Raw genomic sequence first — 26,199 nt, forward strand, 5'->3', positions numbered from 1 at the left:
GGGAGGTGGGCAGGGGTGGGTGCGTGTGTGCGTGTCTGTGTGTGGGGCCGGGCGGCAGGCACGGCACGGCAGGGCCGGGCAGGGCACGGCAGGGCAGGGCCGGGCAGGGCTGCGCGGGGCCGCAGGAGCCGCGGGGCGGCGGGCGCAGGTGGCGCCGCCGCCCGCATCGGCTCTACCTGCCCTGGCGGGGACCGCCGCCTCTCGCCACCCCTCTGCTCCTCGCGTTCCCCCTCGCCAGTCCCCGCCTCGGCTGAGCGCCAGAGCCGGGGCTTGCCGTGTTTGTTTGTTCTTTCTTCCGCGCTGCCGATGTCTTGGGGGGCTGAGAAAGAGGAGGAGGAGGAGGAGAAGGAGGAGGGCGGGGAGGGGGAGGGGACTGGGGCTTGGGAGACGGCGGTTCCTCGGCCTCTCTTATTGCCGCTGAGTTGCGCTCCTCTTCCTCAGGCTGCGAGCAGGAGCCGCCCGGGCGCTTCCCACTTCCCCGGCCGGCCGGCAGTCCCTGCTGCGGCAGCGCGCTCGCTCGCTCGCCTCCCGCCGGGGCAGGTGAGTGCGGGCACGGCCGGGCACGGCCGGGCACCGCCGGGCACGGCCGGGCACCGCCGGGCACCGCGCCCCGGGGCTCCGCGGCTGCGGCCCCGCGGGAGCCGCGGCCGCTGGAGAGCGGGGCAGGCAGGGGGGAAGCAGTTTGCCAAACTCCAGCGCCCGGCTGGTCTCCGCCCACGGCCCCTTTCCCTTCCTTATCTCCCCTCCGCAGAGCCCCTCGCCCAGCAGAGCGCTCCCGAGGTGTCGGCAGCCGCCAGTATTTTTTAATCTGTCTTGTTTGTGTGTTTGTTGGGTTTTGTTTTCGTTATTTTTTCCCCTCGTTTTCATTTGGCTTTCTAGTCTCGCTGGGAATGGCAAAGGCAGCCGCGCCTGGAGAAGGAACAAGTGTGGGGAAAGAGAGAGGGAGCCGGAGCTAAATGACAGGATGCGGGCGGCTTGAGGCACAGAGAGAAGCCAGCCTCCTTCTGTCCCCGAGACTGCCCCTGCGGACCGTGCTTTCTGCTCCTCACTCCGGCTGGAGGATTTAAAGAAGAGTTGTGCGTGGAAGGCATTTTTATTTTTTTTTTCCTCCTTTCCCTGCTGTCGGAAGGGAAAATGGATTGGGGACTTCTCCTACACTGTGCAGCCCTCACCTTCACCCTCGCCAGGGCTCTGCGGAGCGGTGAGTGTCACGGGGGACGCTGGGTCTCAGCTCGGGCGGTGCGGGGCCGGGCTCCGGGGCTGCCGGCGCGGGGGGCGGGCGGCGGTGCCCGGCGGGCCGTGGGACCGGCACCGACACAAACCCGGCTGGGGGAACTTTCTGCCGGAGGAGGGACGCAGCGCAGTCCTCGTCTGAGGGTCGCCCTCCCCGTCATTGCTTTCCGACTTTATTTTCTGCTTTCTTGGGTTATTGTATAAAGCAGGCTGCTCATTCTCACTAGGTAGGACAGCCAATTATCTTAATAATGTCCCGTCCCATAGGCCATTAAACGCCTCTCCTTCGATATCTGAAAGATAATGAACACCTTAAAGGGAAGGCTCTCTTCCCCTCCCGCCCTTTCTGTTTTCCAAAGCGTAGAATTTTAGATCATGCCTCCTACTAGCTGTGTGTGTACCTGCGAATAGTCTTCACACAGAGAACTCTCTAGAGTACCCCTTTCCCAAGTCTGCAGTTTACATGCAACTTACACTGTGCCAAGAGAGGAGCTGAGCTTCTCTGTGAAGGCTCGAGACCGCCTTCCAAGAGGAGAAATCACATAACAAATGAGTGGTGTGGCTAGTTTACTGTCAGGCAACCCTTGAAAACACAACTAATTAAAAGCGGCGTGCTCCTCCTTCCCCGAACAATGCCAGGGCACTGTAAATGTTCCACTGCATGATGCATTTTTAAAGATGGTCTAATTGTGGGACTGCCTGACATTTAGCTCTTGCACATGAAACAGTTAATGTGAATCTTCCTTTCCTGACAAATCCTGAGCAATTATTATTAACTAATTATCAAATATTTACTTTTGTCTGACTGGGTTTTCAATCAGAGTAATTAAAAGAAGAGAGCAGCCTCCACTTACACTGGTATATTGTTTTAATAAGGGACTGCAAGTGGAGTGTCAAGCAAGAATATTAAAATCACATGTTTTATGATAGAAGTTAATCTGTTTCCCAATATGTTTCGAGGACGCTGCTTAGTTTAATCAGGACGAGCTTCCTCCTCCAGTGCTGTGGCACAGGAGCAAAGGTGCTAGAGGGGTGCACCAAGCCTGATGTGGGGATGCTCCGAGAGGTGCACTTTGCTCATCCCCCAGCCCAGCTCGGGGTGTGGACAGCTGCCTCCCACACAGACCCATACTGCCACCCTGTACCTCTGAGGGACAGAAGGGGCCACCCCCATGCTCTTGTTGATCATTTCTCCCTGTGAAGAGGAGGAGAGTGGTTAACGTGGTGGTCCTGCTGGAGTCACCAAGGCCATTAACCTCCTCTGCAACCTACCGGACCTACTAATGCCACCTTCACCTACATGCAGTATTAGTGTCCACTAAATTAATTCATTAACCTTATTTGGAACTAATGGTCCAAAGTCATTAGAAACTGCTCTTCTTAATCAAGTGTGAGAGAGATTGCACAGAGCCAAGGAGTCTAGCAGACCGCATTATCTTATTACACTGTCACTTTCCCAGAAGTCGCAGATTAAGGAGCGCTGGTGGTAGTGAGTCCACCTCAGCGTCCTCTGAAGTGACTCTGTCAAGTGACTAGAAGCAGCACTGCTTTATTTCAAGTATTTAACAAATGCCAGACCCTGCCATGTTTGCAGGGCTGGAGTGGGCTTAATGAGACAAGATCACTTTCTGAGTATGCTTACACAGGGAGGAAAAGGCAAGATTCCCTGAGAGCCCCAGACAGCGGATTAGCAAGATCACCAGTGACAGCTTTTGAGCTTTAAGCACCAATGCCTTTTGTTCTGGTCAGGGGAAAACAGCCTGTTTGCAAAGGCACAGCAGAAATATAATAAGATAGCCTTTCCCAGTGACATGCTTGGCAGTATCTGGGTTTTGACCATACATCCGAGTACCTATCAATCCCTTCCCTCCTAATTTATGGCAAATAATTTCTATAAAGAGTGTTGCTTTATGAATTTTTGATGTGTGCTTCCTCATTCATTTCCATTTGACCTGTTTTTTTTCCTACAATAAAATCCTGTATATTTATAAATTCATGCTGAGAGCAAGGATTGCCATTTTGCTTTCACAGGGAATGTATTAGATAGAGCACAGCAGCCTGTATATACCATTATTGAAATGTAGTGATATATAGTCTTGCTTTAGTGGGGACATTCTTCCTTTCCATAGTTTACTGTCATGTTTTATTGATCAAAATTAAACAACCAACACTTGGAAAAAGTTTTTCCCACCTGAAGATCCACAGAAAGAAATCCATAGTAGTAAAAAAGTGATAACACAAACCTGCACTGGACAGTGAAGTGAATGACTGTGTAGGTTGGAATTTTTTGTCCCTTTTTTTTGCCTATAAACCTTAAAATGTAACCCTGATAATGCTAACCAAAGGAGCAAGATGCAGCTTACCACATTTCAGCATCACACTTTGTGATTCTAGAAACTTCTGCAACTATTTTGCTATTAGAAATAAATCTTTGTTGTTGTTCAGGGGAGGAAGAAATGAAGGGAAGAGGAAGGGAGGTTGTTCTGCTCCATTACTTTGATGCAGTCTCCAAGCATGAACAAACGTCCTTGAAAGAGTAAATAGCGGATGATTTCTGCTTCACTAGAGCTACTTTGTTCTCTTCTATCCTGGGTTTGAAGAGCACAGATAGTTTCAACCTGCCTAGATTTATGGACTGATAAAACAAAGGGAGGGTGTCCTGTGAATGAGCTTGGATCCACCAATACAATCCCAATGGTTGGTGACACAGACCAGACTCATCCCATAGCTGGGCAGGGGGTCAAATGGCATCTCTTTACATCTACCAGCTTTTCTTGGAACTTTGTACTTAAGATGAGTATAGTTTTTGGAGTTAGTTGCATCCCATGTACCTTTCTCAGCCAGTATTAACTCTGTTATGAGGACGCAAGGCCTTAACACTGTAAGGGGTACTGTTGGAGTAGAAGGCTTTTTATAAGGATACTGTTTAGAAATTGGGATACCTTCTGCTATCTGCTGCCTGTCCAGCCACTGAATTTAAGGAATGAGGGATGGAGAGGGAGTCCTCTTCCCTCTGGTAGAAAGTAGCCCAGATGCCTTTAAAAGCAGGAGGATGCTAAGTTAGCCTGAAGAAGGCTGAGGGCCCGCAGCAATCCCACGGCAGTCTGCTGCGGGCCGCACCCGGATGCTTGCCGGGGGCACTGAGACCAGCCCATGTGTTCGCTTCACCCGCAGACAAATGTGGCGACACGATCAAAATCTTAAGCCCCGGGTACCTGACGTCTCCCGGCTACCCGCAGTCCTACCACCCCAGCCAGAAGTGCGAGTGGCTGATCCAGGCGCCGGAGCCCTACCAGCGCATCATGATCAACTTCAACCCGCACTTCGACCTGGAGGACCGCGACTGCAAGTGAGTGAGCGGAGCGCGGAGAGCGCTGCGGAGCGCCACGGCGACACCTGCCGGCCGCCGCGGGCAGCTCCGCGGGCAGCTCCGCGGGCAGCTCCGCGGGCAGCTCCGCGGGCAGCTCCGCGGGCAGCTCCGCGGGCAGCTCCGCGGGCAGCTCCGCGGGCAGCTCCGCGGGCAGCTCGGGGGCTCCGCGGGCAGCTCCGCGGGCAGCTCCGCGGGCAGCTCCGCGGGCAGCTCCGCGTGCAGCTCGGGGGCTCCGCGGGCAGCTCCGCGGGCAGCTCCGCGGGCAGCTCGGGGCAGCTCGGGGCAGCTCCGCGGGCAGCTCGGGGGTAACTCGGGGGCAGCTCGGGGCAGCTCCGCGGGCAGCTCCGCGGGCAGCTCCGCGGGCAGCTCGGGGCAGCTCGGGGCAGCTCCGCGGGCAGCTCGGGGCAGCTCCGCGGGCAGCTCGGGGGTAACTCGGGGGCAGCTCGGGGCAGCTCCGCGGGTAGCTCCGCAGGAAGCTCGGGGCAGTTCCGCGGGCAGTTCCGCAGGAAGCTCGGGGGCAACTCCGCGGGCAGTTCCGCGGGCAGTTTGGGGGTAACTCGGGGGCAGCTCCGCGGGCAGCTCGGGGCAGCTCCGCAGGAAGCTCGGGGCAGCTCGGGGCAGCTCCGCGGGCAGCTCCGCAGGAAGCTCGGGGCAGCTCGGGGCAGCTCCGTAGGCAGCTCCGGGCCGGGCGAGCGGGGGAGGAAGCTGTGCGTGTGTATAAGTCTCTGTGTGTGTAAGTCTCTGTGTGTAAGTCTCTGTGTGTGCATGCCTCCGTGTCTGTGTGCGTGTGTGCTTGTTCAAAGTGTCTTCACCTGAGGTTCGCCCGCTGCGTCTGAGCTGCGCCCGCCCGGCGCGCTGCGAGCGGGGCGCGGTGGTGATGCGCGGAGTGGGGGTGCGGTTGTGGTGAGGCACCGTTTGCTGGCCCGCTTGTTTTTGTAAGTCTCTTGTTTGAGTTTGAGTTTGAAAAAGGAACTCCTTTTCCTTTTGTACCCCCACGGCTACAAACAGCCCATGGAAGAGACAGGCCATTTATAAATTGGCAAGTCTTCTTAACGCAGTTAGTCTGGCATTTACCCTCACCCTTCAAGGAGCAGTGGACTGGAGAACTGATAGTGGTATTTCCTTCTTTCTCCCTTTGCTGCTGATTTATAGCCAGTAGCTTTTCTTTACCCTCCTCCTGCTCTCCTGTAGTGCCCTGAGAGGAGAAAAGAGAGAGCTGAGCTTCCTTTGTCCCTTGTCCTTGCATTCCCTTTGACCACCCGTTCCAAAAGTGAGGAGAATCGGAACCTCCCAGAAGCTGTTCTCCACTTTTCCCCAAATCTGTAAATCTCACAGCTTGCACAAGGCAACATATGGTCAGATCATTCCCCTCTTCAACATGCCCTCTGAATTCAGCCAGCTTGTTGCACGAGGAAAATGTTTTAGTGATTCATTATTTAAATATTTCTGGAGTATCATAATTATTTAAATATTTCTTGTGTATCATAATTTTTTATTCCCTACTGATAACTGCAAGAGAGTTGCTGTTGATTAATGCTACCAGCCAAAATTTTCTCTGCATGTCAGAAAGATTAAACTCAATAGCCAGTGGTGTTTGGTATTTCACAGTAGTGTACAGGATTTGGTTCCATAAAATGATGCTCAGTTTATCAGGAGTCGATCTGATAGACCATGAGATGAGAATGTTGGACTTAGGGAAAGAAAGCAACTGTATTCAAGCACTTAATATTTACTATGCATGTCTTTAACCTATTATTTAATAAATTGATTACTTAGATCATGATTATTGTTTTCTCTTGAAGTTTTTAATGATGCATTGTGGTACTTAGTTCTTCTTTGTGGTATTTTATAACCACTTATAGATCAGCATTTCAATGACATAGTTGAGTGATAATGCAGGAAAACCCTGTGCTCATAAAACTAAACTTTGTGAAAATGAGGTTTTACTGTGGTGTTGGAGCGGCAGCTCATATTCACACCATATGTTCACACGCTGACTTCCTATTCTTTAATTTTTAATGTCTTGTACTCAGGCAATGGTTCACTTCTCTGTGTCTCTTGATACAGGTTTTGCTTTCATTCTGTGGAATGCTGCTAATGCTTTAAAATATTTGTCACTCTTTGCCTCTTAGAGAGAAATTAGGAAATTAAATCAAGCATATTTCAGTGTCAAATCTTTTTTCTCCCTTGCTAGAATGCATGTTTTTCCAATTCTGCAAAACCAACATGGTCTTTGGCAGCAGTAAAATGGTGTACAGCATACAAGTATTTGAAGAACAAGTAATCTTTGTGGCACAGTGTTGTGTTAAACAGTGCTAGACTGAGCTGAACTGGGTCCAGGGGAAGGACTGACTCCCTCCCTCTCTGTTGCTTCCTTCTCAGTGTTCATTGTCCACTCTCCCTGCTGCATTATTTCTGCCCCTGAAATGGAGCCCAAAGCAGTAATGAGATGGTAGTGGGTGGAAGGAAGTCTCTCAACAGGGTTGTTTGCATTGTGTTTGCAGTGTATGATGGTGATGACTTTACCATTACTTTGTCTATGCTGAAATGCTAATTTTCTAGGCTGTGCTAAATTACTCAGCTGCTACTTCATTTATATTGAAAATTGCTCTTTTTAACTTGAGAGGAATTGTATTTGTGGGAGAAAAAACCCAACAACAACAACAAAAAACCTTAGGACCAGAACAATTATTTCAGCAACAGGAATTTGTCAACAGTCTCCATTGCCTGAAATTTAAGCATCTACTTACAAAATTCACATTCCTTGTACTGAATATTGAATACAACAGGCGATTAATGCAATAAATGTATCACAAGATTTTTTTGCTTTCCAGCTAAGTACATTTTGTTTCTCTAATATGCTTAGCTTATTAGAAACCCAGTTTGCAATCTAGAAATGTGTAATTTAGGTTACAGTCTAGTTTATTGAAAGGTTTAGCACTGGAAATTAATAACCACTTAAATATGAAATGCAGATAGAAAATGAGAGATAAGGGAATTCATGTCTGGGAACAAAAAATGTCCCATACAATTAGAGTAGACTAGAGAAGATTAGCTTGTTGGCCTAGCTCCCAAAATCCTCTTTATAATGCTGTTCATTACAACTTGGACCTTAGTTAGCATTGAAAACACCTTTAATAACAGGGACCCCCTGAGCCCAAGAAGGGAAACATTTTGACTTTGGAAAGGTTACCTTCTTATTCCATAGTGCCAACAAGAATATCAAGAGGCTATACCTAACTTTAAAAAATATTGCTCTATATAGAGGGCTAGATGTATTGAAATGTAAAACTGGTGAAAGGTTGATTCTCTGGGGAGAATCAAAAGCAGCACATTTAAGCACTAGCTGTTACTGAAGCTGTTCCCAGTTAGTCTCTTTGTATGTTAGGGTTTGGAATTAATTTAAGAATATGCCCTTGATTTACCTACTTATTATGCTATGCTTTAATGAATAAGTATTTCTCAAATGACTGCTAATAAAATTCATATATGTATGTTTTTCTGACAATCAGAACCATTTGAGTTGTTTTAAATTTCAAGTAAACATGGTGAAAATTCCTTTTTCTCTGGAGGCATTCCAAAGGACTCAACTTTCACAGTTTTGAAGAATAAAGATACGCAAATAATTAAAAATATGTTCACACAAGCTAGGTTCATTTAATAAAGAATCTTCTAGACAGGACTACTGTAGCAGCATTATGGAAATACTGGGTTTAACAGGAAATACACAAACATGTTGACCACAGATTGTTATCAAAGACATATATAATGAAAAAATTCACAGTGTCTTTTTAACATTTAACTCCAATGAGCATTATGCCTCCTCTTCAGGAAGCCAAGAAACAGAAATTATGGTTGCACTTTAAGAGAAAAGTAGGGGTTTTTTGCCATTTTGCCTTTTCTCAAGCAAGTCCCAATAATAAGCATGCATTCTTGGAGTCAGGAACATGTTTAAAATGAATAGAAGAGACAAAACATATGGCCACATATTAGTTAAAATGCTCCAGTGTTTCTTGCATGTGGTAAATGCTTTTCAGTGCTTAGTGCAGGCTGTACAAGTCTCGTGTTGCTGAAGTATCCTACTGTGTAAATGTAGCCATCTTGAATCTAGTAAAACTTTATACCTAGATAATAAACAAGAATGTCACTGATACAGTACTTTGAATTTATGGAACTTTTCCGGTTTCCCAGCAATGCACACTATCAGCATGATAATTTATAATGGTTTGTGACAAATGTTGCTGAGCAAAGAGGTGTGTGGTTACATTCAGATCAGATGTCATTATCTAGGGAGCAATAAAAATTTCACAGACACTAGGTTAAAAACATTAAGAAAATGAATGTGAAGCTTCAGAAGAAAAAGGGCTTAAGAAAGGTGGAGGGTTGGGTAGAAAAAGCCCAACAGTGGTTTTCTTACTGACAAATTATTAACTTTGTTGCCAGACTTGGCTGTATTGTTTTACAAGGTTTTCATAGATATGCCACACAGCACTATTATTTTAATGGCCAGCATTTATAGATATAGTAAATAAATATCATTCTTGCTTAACACTTGTGGATTACATACAAATCTCTCAGAATGGAAAAATGGCCCATTTTGGAAACATTCAAGTTATAGAGAGATGTCACAGATAATTACTCTTCATGTTGCATTTACTACGGATTAGTTACACAAATGAGAGCAGACCTGTATAGAAATTGTGGTCAGTTGTAGAATATAGAGAAAGAAAATCAGAATCAGTGTTTGTTTAGATAGGAGAAAATGCCTCCTCCAGATCCTTCGGTAAGGAAGAAAGAATAGGTATCAGACCTACAGAGTGAAAGTATAGCTCCATATAACTCCCATAGACCTTAATGATGTTAGAAATTCATTCATCCATTTTACTTCTAAATAATGTCAATGGATTTATGCTACAAATCTGTAGGTATAATAAACTCAGACTGGTAAAATAAACAGGAGCAAGCAACATCACAGCTCAGCCTTCCTTTAGTTTCTGCATAGTTTAAGCTTTCATTTGCTTTTGTCTAAATCCTGGTTCCTATTCTTCCATGCAGCGAGGTCTGCTCTGTGCAGGCCTTGTGCCTCGTGTTTGTTCCTTTTGCACAGGGGCTGTTCAAGCCCTTTGGGCTGAGCCCATGGAGTGAGAGTGCCCATATCCTTGCTGCCCAGCTGCAGAACCCCCCATGAGCCATCCTGCTGGCTGCCCACTGAGCCTGTCAGGAAGCTTCTGCCATCAGCTGCACACCACAGCTGCTTCTTGACTGTCCTGAGGGCAGCTGGAGCTGGGACAGGCTCCCTGAGCTGCTCCCACAAACTGCCCCAAGGCGTTCTGGGCTCAGTGCAGCCCCACTGCCCAGGGGAGCAGTGGGAACTTTGGCCTCCACACCCGCAGAGCTGTCTCCCATCACTTGTGATGCCTGTGGGGAAGGGTTCAGTGCAGGCCTGTAGGATGGTTAATGACTGTATCAGCTGTTTGGATAGCAAATGTCAGTCAGAGCTTCCTAATTCCCTCTGCCCGGCCACCCTGGGGCTGGGCAGGCAGACGGTGCCTGCAGCTGGCAAGGCAGGGTGAGCAGCACAGGAGCAGAGCTGCTCAGGTCTGTGGAAGGCAGGGGTTGTGTTTTCCCACCACTGAGCAGAGAGGTCTGAAGGAGCCAAGGTCTCTGAGCTTTCCAACAGAAATATGGCTTGACTAGCTTGGCCCCATCACCTAGCATCAGCACTGGCCTTTTAGTGGATTTCAGCAGGACAAGGTATCCAGGAGACATGGGAATGCCCCCTCCTCAGTGCTGAGGGCAGCTGGAAGGATGCCCACATTCCCCTGCTTGCTCTGGACTGGATTCACTAATCCACCCAGCCCACCGTGGGCTGCACTGCCCGGGCAGAGGTGGGCAGTGCCCTGGACATGTCTCTGTCAATGCCAGAGTGGGAAGTGGGCACTGACACACTGGGAAGGCCATACCTGGGCTGAAGAGGCAGCATCTTATCCTTTTTGTCTCCCTCAAAAAATCTGTCCCTCAAGAGCTGTTTGGGGTTACTAAGAGATCATTGGAAATACTAAAGGGATGAAGGGGGCCATCCTGCATTCTATTCCTAAAACAAGAAACAAGTGGTTTGGGCTTGAGATGAGTTGTTGCAGTACATTGGGGCCGTGTGGCATCTCATGTTTCTGGGTGTGCTTTGAGGGCATTTCTCTGCTATATATATGAAGGATGGAAAGCTTTCTCAGGGAGTGCTCTGCTAGACCCAGACAGCCCTTCTGGAGACCTCTGCTGTTTTGTATCCTCCATATGGCTGCAGGAAATTTTCCTGTCAAGGAAAGGAATCAGCTCAGACCCTGTGCAGGATTAAGGAAGCAGAAAACACTTGTACCCAAAAATTTTTCTTTAACTTGAGGATTTTGCATTATGAAAATATATATAATGTCTCTTTGCCACAAGAAATATGTGGAAACATGTATTTGCACACACAGATGCAAGTATTTAAAGATAAAGATGTTGTTATTTTATTGTAGGGACCAAATGAGAGTTAAAAGAAGTTGTAAACCATGTTATTTTCTGATTATACACTGCAATGAAACAATTCCTTGGTTTTCATCCAAGCAGTTAACTCTTGTGAAAGTCTCTATTGTCAAACTGTTTAACAATTCTTTCTTTTAGAATTAGTGGTTTGGTTTCTCAGGAAAAGGTATTAGGAAATCCATGACCAAACTCCTGGTCATATCTGGAGAGTCTGTGCAGGGCTGTGTTCAGGGCTGAGGGGTGGGATTGGGATGCAGAGCCCAGTGCTGCACTCTGTATGGGTGCATCCCCTGTCACAGCAAAGTCTTGACTTGAGTCTCAGTACAGCAGCACCTTAAAACTATAAAAACAGTCATATATGGATGTTTCTATTACTCTGAACACTTAACTGAGAGGAGAATTCTGTCTACATGTGCTACAACCAGATGCCCTTCAGACAGGAAAAATTTGAGGGTCAAATATGGATTCCCTTAAGCCTAATCCTTCATCCTTTCTGTGAACAGAGATAAACAATTTCAGAACAAAGGTCTAAGTCCTTTCTAAATTGAAACCCAGAGTTGCTGGAATTAGCTCCATGAAACTCTCAATATGTTTTCAGTCAACCCCACGCTGCTCTTCTCTCCACCCTCCTCTCCTGTGCTAATCTAATTGAAACAAAAACCTGTGTTTGTTTCTGTTAGTTTCTTAGTTTCTTAATTATAGTTTATTGAAAGCTATAACATTGGATCATAATTTGATAGTTATGATATAGAGATCTTTTTACAGCTAATGCGAAACCAAATTAAATTATTTTCTTTTGCAGTGTTTCCAAAGAACTAAATTATATCTGAAAACTGGATGTACGTGCACTCATATGTATATGTCTAGGCTTATATATCACACCAAACTGCTTGGATATAGGCATATTTTATGTACACCTCTTTAGAGATGTGCATATATGTGTGTATTTATGTATATGTTATAGCTTTCTTAGTTTATGTAGAAGTTCCTAAAGTAAATCTACTAATTAAAGAGCTAATACCCATCTTAAGGCTGATAATTAGGTATAAAGAGAAAACCAGACAGGATTAGTGTTCAGATCATGTTCCAAATGCCTCTTAATTGGGTGTTTGTAATCAATCCTGATTGCAAGAGGCAGTGGTTTGGCAGAATAAAGAATGAAAAAGGCATAGCCCTACTATTCTCCTGTTAGTTGACTTGGCTGTAGTATTTTAGGACAGGACCCAGTGTTAAACAAGGTAATTTTGTCAGCCTTAGCAATCCTTATAAAACATCTAAAAAATATTTTCTCATGATATTTTTTTCAAGCTATAACTCTCTCAAGCTATAAAATAACTCAAGAGAGTTATTTTTATCCATAATCTTAAAAATTGTTTTCAAGTGAACCACAGGAAAGACTTTGTTCTCCTGGCCTCTGTCCACCACTGACTTCGGAAATCGTGTCTGAGTTCACTGTGGGTTTTTCATTGCATTGACCTTGGTACTTTTCTCACCAAGCCACAGTTTTCCATCATAAAACCACACAGCTTGGTATAATGATTATTTCTTTATCCTGAGTAACCAAGCAATTTTTTAAACAGGGTGACAGATTTCCCTCTTGCACTGTGGGAAGCAAGCACCTGGCCACTTCCAAATAGACTTTTAATTAACTTCCTGGTTAGGAGATTTGAGAGAAGTTTAATAAGTCACCTGCCAACTTTTTGGGAGCATAGGTCATTTGCTATTCTGTAGGACTTCACAAAAATGTGAGAATAACCCCCTTCCGAAGTCCTAAACTTCCATGGAGGAAATTGATTTTCATGGGCAGTATCAAAGGTTTTTAAAAGTGTAACCTCAGAAATCAAATTTCTGATTGTTTCTCATGCATAAGGTACTGTGAAACACTATGATCCACAGAGCTGGTTATGAACTGTGTGAACTTTATAATAATTTATTTAAATATGAGATTGTGCATATTTAAACTCATATTTAAGGTTAATATAATTACAAGTATATTATGTAATGCCATAAAATGAAGAATTTAGATGGCTCAAAAGGACCATTGAGAAAATATCTCCATATGTGCAAGAGACACCCATTTAATGTGATGATTTCGCCCAGAAGAAACTATGCACATCCCAGAAGCTCAATAAGCAGCTGTTGTTCAGGAGAAACTGGGCAGTTGTCTGCTGCCTTCCACTCTGACGTGGAGTTGAGTGGCCACACGTCCCACGCCTCCCCTAAATCCAGATGGGCTGAGCCTCACGCTGGGTGAGAGCCTGGCTCAGTCCCCTCCCTGCGCTCCCAGCACTGGGGCCCTGTTGCACATTTGTGCTCTGGGCTGCTCTGTGCCCCATGTGAAGACAGAGCCCACCAGAGCTGTGGTGTGGGAGTGGGATTGGAGCACCCCACTGCAAGTGGGGCAAGACCGAGCTCACATCTCAGCCCTGCGCTGGGGCCATGCCATTCTTTGAAAAAAATATACTGGTAGTCCTTTTCCTTTTGTGTTTTTTTTTTTTTCTTACAATACTCTGTATTAAATTGAAAGTTGGTAACCTAGAGAAAACTAGTGGTCTGTTCACACCAGAGTGATTATTCTGCCTCAAGCTTTGAGAAATGCGCCCTCAAAGCCTAAGTTTTGCTCATTCAAATAAACAGTCACACTGAAGTCAATTAAAACCACAGACTCACTTGAGTAGGGCTAATGAGTAGGACATACATTTCTGGCACTACACAAATTAATAATCACTTTTTATAACAGTGGTTTTCAGATGTTTGCAGAGTAATTTACAGTACAGTAGAAGATTCAGCCTCCTACTTCATAGATCACCATGAATAGGTTATTAATTCTTCTCCAACTCTTAGGTCTTACTAGGGGAACAAGTTCCTAAGTGCATGAGTAACAATCAAAGTTTGCCTTCTTATGCCAATCTGTCATTAAGCCAGACAACTTCTACTGACTTTCTTCTGATGTATTCATCTGTAACAAGGAAAGCAGATCAGCAATTTAGAAAAGGTTTAGTTTGATCACCATGTAGAAATGCAGGCTACACTGCCTATTTCCATAGTGATCACACCACTTTGCCAGATGCAAAATGAGAGGCTTATATCCCTCATGCTAAAAGCCCTTCTTAGAGGAAATCCTAGGCTGTCGCCTCATTTGAGTAGCTTAGCTAAGTCTAGAAAAATATGCAAAGGTAGCTCTTAAATGAAAACTCTTTTTTTTTTTCATGTTTCAAAGTCATCTCTATAATCTCTTTTGGAGACAGAGACATAAGATATATTAACATGGAAGGCATATGTTCTGATTGCTGAGTGTTTTTTGACATTCCCAGAGAACCCCTGGGACTTTGTGTCACAGTTCTGTAAACTTTATCTATTTGTATATTCATATCTGGGCCTAAATCCAAAACTTCTTTACATGCATTACAGCAGACAGTTTAGGTTCATCTCCTTGTGTTCCAGATGGCAAGCAGTTAAATCAGGTACACATTTTAACCACTCCACATAGTCTAATGCTCTAACGCATTTCAAAAGTTTTCCAATGCGCTCTTATTGCACATAGACTATAAAATGTACATATATGAAATAGATACAAGACTATATTGAGCTGTGAAGCAAGTGAAGACAGCTCCACTGATGCCAGTAGAGCTGCACCTGCTAATAGCTCAAATACAAAATAGCATATTGTATTATGTTCCTTACTGGTTTCCATTTTCATTTATTCTCCACAGCTACACTAGATGATGGCCTTCCAACAGTATAATAGTCATCTTTATCTCATTTCTCTGACATAATTTTCAAGCTCCTTATTACTGTTGAGCAGTGTAGCTAATAGTGCCCAAATTACTTCCCATTCTTCTCATTATAGTAAGTCATTATTCAAGAAACCATCCTTTCCCACACAAATAGCTCTCCCACAAACTAAACTTGAAATTTACCTCCAAGCACCAGTCTCACATTTGCCAATGAGACTCCTTCTACTGGCTATTACATTTATATTTTGCACATTTTTACACTTTTTTTACTAACTGTACCTGTGTACTCCTTGGAATTTTAATCTTTGTCTTCTAAGCCTAGTCTTCATGCAGTGGTTTTTGGACTAATTTAATTATTTCAATTAGAGTTTTGTTTGTGTGTAGTTAAAACAATTCAGCATGCACTGGGGGATACATATATTCTAGTATAAAGGTGCCTAAGGTCAGTATTTTCACAGAATAAACCTTGCTAATGTCAACATTTTCTAGCAAAGACTGTACTGCTTTATCTAGAAAGGTTTCTAAACTGGTGAAGCTGTAGTGCCTGTAAAAACAATGTACAAACCTACTTCTGTGTGACATAACTAGTGGTGTGACATAACTAGGTATGTCACTAGTCACCAAGGCTAGTAGAGGATTTGGGATCCTGTATTAGCTACATTTCTCAGCAAAAGTTAATTGGATTGCCTTACTGATTGCAAGGTGCAAATTGCAATGTAGAGGTAGATGTGCACATTGAGGGCCTTCCTGACACATCCATTCTCTCCCAGCTTTTAGTCTTCAAACAAAAGCTTAGCCAAAGTGTCTAAGCTAAGCAGTTCCTCTGCCTGCTGTAACTTATGCTTTCCAGGAAGGGTTTTTTTGAACTTGTGTTACTAGTCAGCTACATAAATTACTCTGGTATGACTTTCAAGCACCTGACTTACTCCATGGAAATTATCCATATGCACACTCTCACCCTGTGATCTTCTATATGGAATGCAAGTTTCTTAGTTGTTCCTCCCCCATACCTGAAATTACAAAGTAAAACATGCTCATAGGTGTAACCACAGATCATCTGATGCTCTGAAATCAAACTCTGAGTATTCTGAAAATAAATATCTGATCACCAGGTATCTTTTGCATGTCACCATATGCTCAGCATAGAAAAGAAAATAAATCCTTCCTTTCAACATCCCAGCTTCAGCTCTTTCTCATCTGAGAGACACCAGATAATTTTTATTTAAATATGTAAAGAAAGAAAGCTGTTTTTCATGGACTATGTTCCTAATTTGTTTAAAGATCATTCTACTGAACTTAGTAGAACCCCAGTGATTTATATCAGCTGAGTGAGGAGCTGACTCTACACTTCCACAGCTCCCTAGAAATTCTCAGAAGAAAGGTCAGTATTGTAGCTGAACAAATGTTAACTCAGAGTGAAGGCAGTTAAAGTTTTGCCATTCATCAGGATTGCACTTTAATACTTAGGCCAAATGGGTAGGAGCTTCTTAAAAGTAGATGAAATAAAGGCAAAAGTAATTCTGTATGTGTACAAAACTCTCTTTCCACTGACATCTTTAAAGAAATGCACAGGATTGGATGCTGTGGTACTGTGGCTCTTTATAGTGATAACTCTCTCCTACTGCTTGATCTTGGGACAGTCAATCATATTTGTGCCTCTTTTTCCTTAGAGAGCATAATACTTCTCTGGTTTTCAAATATCTGAGGATGTGCTTATTAGTGTTTGCAAAACCCTTAGAGACTGCTGGTGGAAATGTAGAGCAGTATAATAATAATTTTCCATTGTTTTGTGTTGTTCATCTCCTAGCTGCTAATTTTTTTTAAACAATATAATGCTATGTAAAAATGCATGTGGCAGTCTTCTACCATTCAGAGAAAAGTGTTATCCAAACAAAAATAAAGCACAGGGCTCACGCTCACAAGAGACACATTATCTGTGATGAGGAGAATCTGTAACAGACATGGCACTAAGTCAAAACCGTGCACCAAACAGCATCCAAATGCAAGCAATTTCAGATGTGTGCATATTGGCAGTACAGAACAGGCCATTCTGCAAATGCAGAGTCCCCCAAGGAGCAGTGAACCTCGCAGCAGCAGCACTAATGGCTGTCTTCTCATGTGCAGTGGGGAAAGCAGCACTTTAGAGCCATCTTGGGCAGCTGTTAAGTTATTCATTCTTAACTTACTTCTATAAAGCTGTTATTGGGTGGAAGCAGATGACACAGAAGGTTTTGGACCTGTTCTGTCTGCTCTGGGGGGAGAATTCCCCATTTTTGCACACAGGGTGAAATTCTGACTTCCCTCAAGTCAATGACAAAATTTCTCCCCAGTCTTGCTTCAACTGAAAAAAAATTATTTTAGGCCCCAGAAAACCTTTTCTGAAGAGCACTTTAGTGGTGCCAGTGCCTCTTGTAGGATTTTGCTCAGTTGGGACATTATTTTCCTTTCAATGCATACTATTCAAAGGCATTTGTACTGATAGAACAATAATGAAATAAAATCAAAAAACAACCAATCACAAACAAAGCCAAAAAACACCCCACAACCATTTTTGCTAGAGTACATGTAATGCATGAGGTAGTGCTGGTCATCTGCCTCATCTCTTAACCTCCTTTCAGAACATTTTAGGCTGGTTTATGATTTGCTTGTTCCACCTGATGCCTTGTCCTTCCCTATCTCCTCTCTACAGCTGATGTGAAAACTCAGATTCCTCAGTAAAAACACAGCAGTTCCCTTTACCAGTTTTGTCCACTCCAAATTTTGACTATCGTAAGTCAGACCTAAAAAAATTGCAAAACTATAAATATCTGTGTATCTCAAAACTTACTGCTGGTTCCTGTTTCATTTTTTATCAAGTACATTTTGTGTGCTTTTCTCTGCCATAAATGAGAAGTTTGGCAATACCATGGTATCAACAGCTGACACCTTAAAATATGCAACCAAATTTCATGCTACTCATGCTAAAAATGAGAGCTGGCAATGTTAGATTCTTCCTAAAGTCACAATTTCCTGACACTTTTGCTCTTCTCAGTCATCACCCTGAAACTCCCACTGAAGGGAAGATTTACAGAAGAAAAATAAAACCAAAAGGAAATTGAAATGTTAATTTATATCGATTTCACTTCATGTCTATGTTTCTTCACCCTATGATCTATGTTTGATCACTGTATGATCAAAATTTGCAGAAATCAAAATTCATCCCAGAAAAAAAATCCTTCTGATTTTACCATTCTTTTCTCTGAGAACACATGAAATAACATTAGGAGTCAAATTGTTATGGTGGCTATATATTTGCTTGGCTTCAAAGCCAGATTACACCAATGAGAAAAAATTTGATTGAAAGCCATTAAATACCAGGACAAGACTTTTGGCTCAGGAAGAACCTGATCTGCAAATTGCTGGCATGGTTGGTAGAAAGATCACACTGGTTGCTTCAGGATCCTTTCCCTGTGCCACAGCTGTCCTCTGCCAGTCCTGCTTTCAATAAATTAAGTGCACTGACACAGAAGACTTGCCTATGCCATGTTCTTTCATGTGTTGTGCAGGCTTATGTTTGCAGGGGATTGTTGTTATTCGGATATTACACAAAAATATGGTGCAAAGCAGCTAAGACTGACATTAAGGGGCCCATCCTGCACTTAACTATACCAATTTTTTTTGTCAGCATGTTTCTAGTGAAGTAAATGAAGCTGTGGCCAACCACTTTGAATTTCCTTAATGGGTTTGGATCCTTCCCTGCTGCAGTTACAGGGGTAACTGCAGTGGGTCTAATCTGATGTGCACGAGCTGAGAAGTGGATGCATAGCTCTAAACTCAGGGGCTGTTCTGAAGACAAAACTAATTTTTGAAACATTTTTATAAACTCAAGGAAATCTTAATGTCTGTATTCTGTTATTGCTTTACAATAATAATCCCAAACTGGCCTGGGAGCCATTAGTCAGTGAGCGCTGGCCCCTTGGAAGGTTTCAACTTGTCAAGTTTAGCCATTTTTTGAATGCACAGAGGAAGTCATTAAGGCACATCAGGCTGCTGATTGCTATTAAACTCTGCAGAGACTTCTGTGCAAAAATCAATGCCATAACAGGGCTACAAGAATCTAAGAGGTGGGAAAAGCATTTCTTTACCCTCTGGTAACTCAAAAATGGATTAATAGACTTCATGAAACTTAAAAAAAAAAATCACCTATAATCTAGGGGCCAAATGTAAACCTTTGTGACAAAGTAATACAGCTCAGAAAGCTCCAAACATGTGAAAATGGGTTTATAATGGAACTGTCACTGCTGTAACCTCAATTGTATGTTTCTGTGCTGGGGAAATCTCACACATCTGCACATCTACACATGCATGTGCTTATTTATTGCATCCCAAGGAACACCTTTTTTTGCTGTACTGCCACTAAGGAACCCAGAGGGAAAATGCTTTTTTAGTAAGGTATGATCTTAGATAGCTTTTGGCAGGAGGGTACTACAAGAATTTTCCAGATGAGTTCCATCTCAGCATCAGAGAAAGTGTTATTTAGATAACTGGCTGGTTTTGACTGGAGGGGGAGGAACTGCACTGAAAAACACCACACAGTTGCAACAATTGCTATCAGTTGAAGACTTTTGTAGAAAATGTCTTTATGATGGGAAAAACTAGTTTAAATCACATTGGAAAGTTTTATTGTAAACATGTATTGTATAAACCCAGCAAAGTCCATTGTCTGACTCCGGAATGTCTTAAATTCCAACTGTCCAGTTCTCTTCCCTCACAAAGCAAAAGGGAAGCATTCAATTCAATTTTTATCATGAATTTCATTTGAATTTTGATGATAAAATGATGAAACATCTTTAGAATTTTATTTTTTATTATTATTTTTATATGAAAATAAAATTTTACTGAGTTGTATTAGATTTATTTCACCCATCCTAGGAACATTGGGGTTAGAAGGGACTAGGAGGTCACCTTATTCAACTTACTAATCAAAGAAATTGCACTTTATCCAATGCAAAAGATAAAATGAAGCAATCCATGTAAACCAACTGTTTACTTCCATATAAACAAAGATCTAATTATGGTGTTTCAGAACCTTTATTTCACTGACTATCCCAGTCTTTCTACTTAAGTCAATACTAGTTTTTCCACTAGCTCTGGTTATTAATTTTAAAACTTTAGAACAAATGTTTTTATTGAAAAGAAGATTTCATTTTGTTTTTCTTTTTACAATATATGGAAGTGTCATGTAGTGTTGGCCTTCCCTAGGAGGAGGGCTGAGGGGTAGGGCCACAAGCACGTCCCTACACAGCGGTGGCAGAACCCTGCTGGGTCATGGTCCATCCCCTCTGCTAAGCCCAGAAAAGACTTTTTTTAAAGAAAGATCATGAAGATGGGACACCTCAGTGTTAAGGCTTGGGGCAGGCAGGACTCAGCACCGAAATACCCAGCTTTGCTCTAGGTGGAGGCAAGCTTTTCCCAAAGCTCATCAGGGCTGCAGCTGACAATTTTCACCCTGAACTGAGGAATCACCACTGTACCTCCACCCCCCGCAAGAGCACGCAGTCATGGCTGCAGCATGGCAAAGCCTCCCAAAGTATCTGGAACCAAGACTGGGATCTGGAGAAAAGGATCAAAAGTAGGCTTTCTCTTAAGGACTGTATCAAGCACAGTCAATGGAAAAGCTTTTAGCAAATGAGTTGTTGAAACCTGTAGCAGTGTGTATGGTCTGGACCAGCTGCAGTGAGGGGGCAGATTGTGGACCATTGCCCCAGCATGGTGCTGGGGAAGGAGGCTCCTATAGTCTCATTATAGCAGAGGAAAATCCACTTTTCTCACATGGATAATTTAGAAGTTATGAATCAGCCTGTTGTTTTTATTTCAGCGGAGTACAGACAAGAGTTGTGCAAAATGAGGCTGCTGCCTGTCTGTCAGGCAGCTGTAGTTTTTTACCCTGCAGCTTCTTTTAATGTGCATTCTTGGCAAATTCTGAAGAGAAACAGTCACAACTGTGCACTCAGACGTTAGAGCAGATCTCATTCCCTCGCCATTGAGCCGAGGACTTCACTCATGCATCGTCCCGTGTCTGACGCAGCCATTAAACACCCTGACCCAGTAACCAGAAAACTGAATTGGTGTCTAAGTTAAAAGGCACTCTAAAAATATGCTTTTGAATATCTGTTTTTGAAAAGAGGTTAATATTTTCTTGCAGTGTATCTGCTTTTCCAAGGTGTTAAATTTAGATCATTTACTGTCTACTGTCTTTAGGATTTTTTAAAGTAGGTGTTAAAGGCTATTCCAGACTAGCTCTACAGGGTTTTAAGGCATGAGAGATCGTTACCTGCAGAAAAGTGCCCATCTCTCTCAAATAATTAGCAATTATCTGTCAAAAAAGGTTCTGAGCTGACTACAGTGAGAAAAATACTTTTCATCTTTGGCTTTTTTGACTCTCTCCTTCCCTCTCCTCTTCTCCTCCCTCCCACCTTTCCCCTAGCATTTTTTGAGCAGCCTTTTCCAAATGAAACACTGATGAAAGTATCTTTCAGTGCCTGAGCAGTTCCCTCGGACACCTCCTCCCTGTCCACCCCCAAGACTGCAAGAGATCTGCCTTTGTACACACCACGTCAGCGTCCTTCAGGGACATTTTATGTTCATTGTTTCTCCAAAATAAATAAGAGCAGCACAGACGATGCAAACTGGCTGTAGATGTCCCATTGCTAATAACACAGCTACACTGGTAATTGCTAATAATGCAGTGTTTCAGCATGGGAGCACTCTCCTAGCTGCAATGTGGATAGAGCCTGAATAGAGTGACACAGATGGTAACATTATTGCATATTTCTTTGTAGAAGAAGTTGAAATTTTGCTGAGGGAAATACAAAAAAAAAACATTCCTACATTTTGTTACAATTATTTCTTTAATATTAGCAGCACTGGCATGCTTGATCTGTGAACTGTGTCAGTGCCACCTAAGGAAATACCGAGAGGATTCTGCAAAGTGAGGAGAAGCAATTGTTTCCACTTAGCAAAGGAAGCACTTAGATGCTATTTGACAGAATTGCATTTGCCTTCTTTGGCAAGGATGACCCATTTTGATCACACGCAACAGCCAAGCAACATCCAATTTGCAATAAATCAGACTTTAAATATTTCTGTAGCTCCTAGACTGATTCTGGAGTCTTGTCTCATGTACCAGAGCTCCCACATCTGTACCTCAGTTGTCCGGGAGTGCTTCACTGCATTTTGCAAGCCACAAACAGCAGGAACACATGGTTTGGGGGCCAAGTCCTGGGTTTCAGCTTCCTTTGATGCCTGCAAACTACGTGCTCCTCTGGGAAAGCCTGACATCCTCCCTGCTTACGTGCACAGCCACTTCAGCACCCTAGTGAGTCCCAGCCAGTGGAAGCACACAGTGCTACTTTGGCCCGACTGCAGCACGTTTCCTTTGAACGGTGTTTGGAGAGCTGTGGCAGCATGTCAAAGATAAGAGAGGCAGGAATTGGTTGTATTTGCCAAGCGCCTGCCTTTGTTGGCTCTGTCCACGAGAGCAGCTACCCTCACTTTTGAACTCTCCAATCTTGCTGCATGTTCATCCACAAAAATTGCTAGCTCACCCAGACCTGGAGTGTCAGGACCAGAGTTGTTCTTCCTGCAAGATTAGGTCATATCATTAGATCAAAGACCTATTCTGCCATTTTACACCACGTGGATGCAACGCCAGCCAAGTTTCAAGTCCCGAGCACAGGTGTCTAGTAACTGTATGCAGCACACATGAAAATTAGAGCCATAAGCCAAACTTAGAATCTAAATTTCCTGTCCTTCCCCAACATTAAACCTTTCTCATCCACACTTTTAACTGCATTTCCAACTTAGATTTCAAAAGAGTGCTGCTAATGTCTGAAACTACCCTACCTGTTGTTCCTTTGCAACTTTTTCTCTTCATCTGGCAATTCAAAAATGCTCTTAATGATACCCTTTTAAACAGCTGAGAAACAGTGATCTGCCAAAGATGCTTTTTCCTGGCAGAGGAATGCTGCCCAGTATTAATTTTGTTGTAGAGGGAACATGTAGCAGAAAACAGTGTTGGCACATGGGTAGGAAATAAACCAGGTATTTGGCTGCAGAGTTGCTGTGTAGATGGAAGTGCAAGGCATAAGCAGGAATGATAAGCAAGTGTCATTTAAAAATAATCATGGAAAAAGTGGTGAAAAAGCATCAAAACCTACCTAATTCGTCTTCCAAAAAATGTGTGTGTCCTCTAATCTGGGTATGTGGGTTTTTTCTGTGGCTTATGGCACAAAAATAAATCCCACCTTAAGACTTATCACCAGGATAAATCATTCTTTCCAGGTGCCTTTATCTCTCTCCCCAGACTATCAAGGGATAACTAGCTCAGAGTATCTCCCTGGGTTTTAGACAACTATTATAAGGTGAAATAAATTCCACCCAAAAATCCTCACAAATGGCTGCCCTAAGTGGACAGGAAAGCTGGCAGTCTTAGCTGCTGGAGCTCATTTCTGTCATGGCAGACACAGAGCTGATTGCCAAGGTTGGTACAGTATTGCCCATGTCAATGAGATTAAAAAAATATTGCTACTGTTTTGAAATTTTTTGTTGTGTCACAGGCTTAATGCACAACAAATGGCAAAATTGGTTTACAAGTAGAAATTAAAACAGAAGATGAACACGAGACCTTTATGTTCTGCCCTTATAGAAGTAAACTTTTCTTCAAGAACTGTCAGAGTTGTGTTGCGCTGTACCACACGTTGATGTGTCAGATTGTGTTTGCTTAGGCAGTGCTGCCTGCAGCGCCCGTGGCTTGGCTCAAAGCCTGTGGGAGTCTGGGTGGGACAGGCTGACAGAGCTGTGCTCGCTGCTCTGTGCCCTCTGTCACTCCTGCAGAGCACAGGGTCAGCAGCTCGAGAGCTCCTGTAGCAAAGGCACTTGGTAGGACACAGGGATATGAGCAACATCCCTGAAGTGGAACGGAAAGAAAAATACTGGAGCGTAAGTGCACACAACACAGGCTGCCTAATCCAACAAATGTCTTTAATTCACTTAGACTTCCTCATTCTTCTCTCAGCACACGTTCAGTCCTGTTTAACATATGCTTAAATCCTGCTTAATATAACATAGCCAACTTACAATTAAGCACATGCTTAGTAATGTGCCTGAATTAAGGCCCAAAATATTTCTGCTTTAACACATGGACAAGACTGTTTCCATTAAGATGGAGCACTGCACGCTAGGATTTGTAATCAGTACAGACCACACCACATGGACGATGAAGCACTATGAAATGCTTCTGTTCAGAAGGCTGTTCATGTGCATCCATTTGGGTCTGAGCTCAAAACTCTTTTTTAATCAGGGTCAAAACAATGACTGTTTTAGAGCAATTTATGAAGCCCAAACCCTCAAGTTCCTGTTGCTTTCAAAACTCCCACAGATTTGAAATTTGCAAACTGGATGCAGTTCATGGGCTCCTGGCAAATGGTCAGAGCAGTGTCCTTAAGTTTGTGATGTTTTGTTAAACTGTAGTAAGAGGTTCTATTTAAAAATTGGAAAAAACAGAGGACACTGCTTTTTCACTTACAGTCTGATTTGTTGTCTCTGCCTTATGTAACTAAAATAGGGTGGACTTGAACACCGATAGGTTAAGCAGTAATGATGCCAGTAGTTTCTTTTGCTGAGGCTTTAGTCTGGCTAGGGACGCAATGTTAATCTGGGGTTGTTTCTCTTTTTCCTTAAATAATATTTTTATTGAGTAAGAAGCGGATGTCAGAATGGCCTTTTGATCAGCTAAAAACAACAGTGTCTCTAAGGGAATCTTTCCTGTTTATTGTATGCTGCTGCATTTGAAAAATGCTAGGCTACAGTAGAGCAAGACTCCTTAACATACAAAAAGCAGGGCAAAACAGGATGAGGCCAAAATGGGAACTGTATATCACAGGAACTTGGAAACACAGGAAGTTACAAAATAAGTAGAAATTCTTGATTAAAAGTATAATTGTACCAGCTTGTGCAAAAGGATGATGACTTTCAAATGTCAGCCTTTGTGCCTGTTCATAATGATAAAGCTATTAAACCATATGTACTATTCTTAATTCCATTTCTTGTGGCAAGTCACTTAGGATCTATAACTATTCTGTCCCCTAAAATCCAGAGTATTTCTTCAGTTGTGTATTCAAACAGTAGATTAGAAGGAGTGCTACCTAAAGTAGAGCCAGCCATGACTGCTGCACAGTAGTTTAAACTGCATTGGAGATTCTGTTATAAGACCCTATTTTAAAGGGTTTAAATATCAGCCATAAAAATTCACTCCCATGATTAAAGTCAACCAACGAGTGAATATTTAAATCCAAATTACTAAAATAAAAAGGCATCATTTTTACACTTAAGAAATTTCATGTGTAAAAAAAAAAGAATAAGCTCTTCAAACATTTTTTGTGAATCTGTGACTGAAAAGTAAATCTACTTCAAAAATTACTGCAAAAAGAAATTAGCCCTTAAAGCAGTCAGTGTTTTTTTTTTTTTATTTCAGAAAATCAGTCCTAGCAGAGATAGTCACAAAAAGTTGCACTATTGAGCTTGGTGCAGCTCTGGCTTGCAAATGGAAAAACCTCGTTTCTATCAGTGAGAATTAGATCAATGCTAACTTCCTCCTCAGGAAGTTGAAGTCTGGAAGAAAAACGAAGAGCTCATTTTTACAATCACTATGCTTGTTAAAATTGTCACCTATAATATCAGCAGAGTTGCCTCCAAAGGGAGGAAGATAAATACTGTGCTGGTGTCACCACGGGTGCCTCAGCCTTACCAGCGTTTCAGTCAAAGTGTCAGTGCTGCTGATCCCAGGCTGTGGGATGGTGCTGCTTCCAGACCAAAGCTGCTAATAACACGTTCTATAATTATAGGCACACAAAACCAGGAAAGCTATACCATAAATTGCCATTATGAGATGGTTCAGTGTTTTTGGTGAGGAGATACTATTGGCAAATTCTTCAGCAGCTTCTGCAAGTCTTACCCAGCAGGTGATATTTATGGACTGTTTACAAGATTTTCACATATGGCGTTTTAAAGGGGTTTGAAACTTTTATGCTCATCCATCCAGTTTATTTATTTTGCAAAAATCCTGCTCCAAAGGTCAGCTATGTTCTGTCTGTCTCAGCAACTCCAGGCCTAAGGAAAAATGCTGAATGTAATCTCAGCATGAAGTAGTTATACAAATGTGCGTTTAAACATAGTAGAGATGGTTTTGTGTCTTGTTCTCATATATCTTAGACTTTGTGTCTCTTGGCTTTACACATCATTTAGATGAGAACACTGTTGAGCACCTCTTTTACATTCAAATGATGTATTTGTGCTCTT

General features: G+C 43.1%; 1 protein-coding gene across 4 annotated transcripts in view; it reads left to right on the top strand.

Annotated features, from left to right (window-relative positions):
- The first annotated feature begins 251 nt into the window (after positions 1 to 251).
- Positions 252 to 26,199, top strand: part of NRP1 (neuropilin 1) — a 115,132-nt gene continuing 89,184 nt past the window's right edge. For all 4 annotated transcript variants that reach the window (XM_021542956.2, XM_021542957.2, XM_021542958.2 and 1 more), the window contains exons 1-3: positions 252 to 540; positions 880 to 1,201; positions 4,408 to 4,582. In XM_021542956.2, the coding sequence (XP_021398631.1) occupies positions 1,135 to 1,201; positions 4,408 to 4,582 (242 nt within the window). In that variant the 5' untranslated portion in view covers positions 252 to 540; positions 880 to 1,134. The remainder of the gene's footprint in view (positions 541 to 879; positions 1,202 to 4,407; positions 4,583 to 26,199) is intronic.

This window comes from Lonchura striata, chromosome 2 (assembly GCF_050655825.1).
Source record: "Lonchura striata isolate lonStrDom1 chromosome 2, ASM5065582v1, whole genome shotgun sequence".
In the NCBI taxonomy this organism is placed as follows: Eukaryota; Metazoa; Chordata; class Aves; order Passeriformes; family Estrildidae; genus Lonchura; species Lonchura striata.